The sequence below is a fragment of the Pteropus alecto genome, unplaced genomic scaffold, assembly GCF_000325575.1.
Source record: "Pteropus alecto unplaced genomic scaffold, ASM32557v1 scaffold98, whole genome shotgun sequence".
In the NCBI taxonomy this organism is placed as follows: domain Eukaryota; kingdom Metazoa; phylum Chordata; class Mammalia; order Chiroptera; family Pteropodidae; genus Pteropus; species Pteropus alecto.
Window position 1 is genome coordinate 1,282,575 of NW_006443570.1, and position 3,614 is coordinate 1,286,188.

Below are 3,614 nucleotides of genomic sequence, written 5' to 3' on the forward strand. Positions count from 1 at the left end.
CTCACCTTTCCTTACCAAACAGCATAACAATAGATTGTCCCCAGTGGCTTGACCTAGAGCTTGGAACGTTGCCCTGAAACTTATGAGGAATGCCCTTATCCTTACTGATCACAATCCTTCTGGTCTAGCATTCTTTTCAGACTACTCCCATCTTTGTTCCTGGGTTGCTGACGCCATCAGAGGACCACGCTGCCAGAGGAACAGCTCTGTGAAGCACAACAGACCCTCCAAGAACTGTCACATAGCCCTGAGAATAATGCCCAAATTTTCCCTTAAATAACCTAAGCCGTGCTGAGAAGGCAAGGCAGTTTTGAAGGTGTTAACCCGCTGCCTTCTCAGATCACCGACACTCTGACAATAAACGCTTATTCTAACTATCCCAACTCCTGTGTCAGTCTATTGGCTGAGGGGCACAGGCAACATGAATCCTGTACTCAGCAGCCCTCCAGTTTCATAACCAGTCAATTATTTTCAGTCTCTTCTTTGCTGACAAATTACCCAAGCCCTAACACTCTCACTGAGTAAAGCTTAGGATTCTTGCAGCTAATAAAGGATGAGTTTCTGCTATAAAGACAAGTTGAACTGAACACTGAAACATGGGTACCTTTGGGAGAAGAAGCCCACTAGAAGACTATTCACTCTAAACTGTCTTTCTAGAGAGTCCAGTGGCAAACCTCATGGGTGAGGAGTCCCAAACAACCCCACCCCATGTTCCTGGCTGTCCTCTCATTTGAGTAATGGGGAGAGCCATTTGGAGCTATGATGATTCTGTGTCCTTTGAAGCCATCTGATGAAACTCTGATTTCACCAACCACTAGCACCCAAAAGGATCCTGGTGTGACACAAGCTCAATGGAATAATTTTATGGGATGAGGAGGGACTCAGTAGAGGCATCTAACTAGCATATTTTGGAGAAAAAATTACCTGAAGCATTAAGAAAGAAACTATGCTGTATGTCAAGCCCCCACCCACAATTAAGGGTATAAAAGGATCATGGAGGAAGGAGAAACTCAAACCTCTTCCACATCTACCTTCATCAGCTTGTCTGGTCTCCCATCACCTTTCCCAGCACCATGACTCACAACTGCTGCCTGTCCAACTTCAGCTGCCGCTCCAGCTGCCTCTCCCGGCCCTGCGTGGCCACCAGCTGCCAAAACATCCCCCTGCCCGGGGCCTGCAATATCCCCGCCAACGTGGGCAACTGCGGCTGGTTCTGCGAGGGCTCCTTCAATGGCAGCGAGAAGGAGACCATGCAGTTCCTGAACGACCGCCTGGCCAGCTACCTGGAGAAGGTGCGCCAGCTGGAGCGGGAGAATGCGGAGCTGGAGAGCCGCATCCAGGAGCGGTGCCAGCAGCAGGAGCCCCTGATGTGCTCCAGCTACCAGTCCTACTTCCGGACCATCGAGGAGCTCCAGCAGAAGGTGAGGGGTGGGGCTTGTGGGGGCACAACAACAGCTGGCTACCTTTGAACACTAAGACATTCTCAAGTCAAAGTGGTCCTCACCGTGGAATCTTGTTTTCAGATTCTGTGTGCCAAGTCTGAGAATGCCCGACTGGTGGTGCAGATAGACAATGCCAAGCTGGCCTCTGATGACTTCAGAACTAAGTATGTTGAGGCTTTTCAACCAGGTGACCTCCAAGGTTCCTATGGCTCATGGCTCTGTGGGCTTGATGTTGCCTGGAAGGGAAGAGGAATCCATTTCTCTTTCTGTCTCTCTCTTTCTGTCTCTCTCTCTTTGTCTCTCTCTCTCTGTCTCTCTCTCTCTGTCTCTCTCTCTCTGTCTCTCTCTCACCTCTCTCTCTCTCTATCTCTCTCTTTTTTTTACTTCTCCTCTTATGGCTGGTTATGTAAAGTCAGTTTCAAACAGAAATCCAGACTCATATGTTGTCTGCTCTTCAGCCTATATTGGACTTTCTGGAGTGCCTTCTTAAACATCCATATTCATAAATTGAAATTAATTCTCAGAGAATGGGTTGCTTTGGTGGTATATTAACCAACAAAATAGAGAGGAGAGAGACTCCATCTCAGGAGTTCCCATGGGTGCCTTCTGGTGTTAGGATGAGTCAGGTCCTCTCCAACCTATCCACATAGAGCTTGTGGGAAACATGGAAGAGAAGAGATGGAAAACTGTGTCAGTTCAAAGGCAGCTAGGTTGATCCCATCCAAACAGGATACAGGGCAGGAAGACGGGCTTCGTTCCTGGCTTTTCCTTTCACTCTGATCTCTGCGTGCAGGTACGAGATGGAGCGTTCCTCAAGGCAGCTGGTGGAGTCAGACATAAACAGCCTGCGTAGGATCCTGGACGAGCTGACCCTGTGCAGGGCCGACCTGGAGGCCCAGGTGGAGTCCCTGAAGGAGGAGCTGCTCTGCCTCAAGAAGAACCATGAGGAGGTGAGAACAATAACAACAAAAAAGGCTTCAGATCTAAGTCTTTGGCATCAGGAATCAGAAGGCAATCGTCAACAGGATCCCTGGGCTGGCACTCTTCTCTGAAGAACTCAAGGTTAGCTTAGGGAATCATGATGCTCTATCCAGAGCATGAAGTAAGGTGAGCTCGGAAGGATCGGCAGGTGCTGGAGATGCTGAAGAAGGACATCCACGCTCTGCTGGTTACTGTTAGGTCCTGAATTTTGTGGTAGAGATAGAGGGGAGAAAAAAGAAATGAATCACGGCCCCTCTCTTCAAAGAGCTCGCAGTCTAGTCTCTAGTCTGGGGAGACAGCCAAAGAAAAACTTGGTGATACTGTACAACAGGAGGAAAATATGAACCACGTGAGATGTGTGAGCAGCCTGCTCAGGGAACAATCTAGTTGGCCTGAAAGAAGAAAGGGAAGGAACTCCTTTCAGAGGCATGTCACGGGGAGGAGGAGGATTTTAATACCTGGGTGTTGTAATCTGTGGGAAGAGGCTGAGCAAAGACGCAGAGTGGCAGAGTGAGGTGTATTTGAGAATGGTGGCCCATGGATGGGTACGGCTGTGCAGGCGGTGCCTACAGGGATGTGATGAAAGGACCTGCACATGCCAAAAAGTTGGGACTTAGTCTCATAGAAAATGTGACTTGGTTTTAGTTTTCTGGGAAAGGAACTGACGTGACCCAAATTTGGGTTTATTCCTACATAAGATCTGTGTCAGTATTTGGGAATGATCAGGATATTCTTTTCAGTGCATTTTTGGCAGGCTTGTGCTCTCTTTCCTACAGCAGGAAGAATGTAGATCTATTTCTGTGGGTTCATTCCTTCCCTTTCCTCCGTCAGGAAGTCAACACCCTGCGCTGCCAGATTGGAGACCGCCTCAACGTGGAGGTGGACGCTGCCCCCACTGTGGACCTGAACCGCGTGCTCAATGAGACCAGGTGTCAGTACGAGGCCCTGGTGGAGACCAACCGCAGGGACGTGGAGGAATGGTACACCACCCAGGTGGGCGTCTCAGCGCATGGCCACTCGGGACCCTTGGGGCCCTCAAGGCAGAGTCTGACCTGTCTCTCCCCTTTGCTGTTTCAGACCCAGGAGCTGAACAAGCAGGTGGTATCCAGTTCGGAGCAGCTGCAGACCTGCCAGGCAGAGATCATCGAGCTGAGACGCACGGTCAACGCCCTGGAGATCGAGCTGGCGGAC

At 49.9% G+C, this 3,614-nt stretch overlaps 1 protein-coding gene across 1 annotated transcript in view; it reads left to right on the forward strand.

Annotated features, from left to right (window-relative positions):
- Positions 1-946: 946 nt before the first annotated feature.
- Positions 947-3,614, forward strand: part of LOC102893625 (keratin, type I cuticular Ha4) — a 3,553-nt gene continuing 885 nt past the window's right edge. The window contains 6 exon segments of the mRNA XM_006924645.1: positions 947-1,021; positions 1,023-1,421; positions 1,524-1,606; positions 2,236-2,392; positions 3,255-3,416; positions 3,501-3,608. Coding sequence (XP_006924707.1) covers positions 947-1,021; positions 1,023-1,421; positions 1,524-1,606; positions 2,236-2,392; positions 3,255-3,416; positions 3,501-3,608 — 984 coding nt within the window.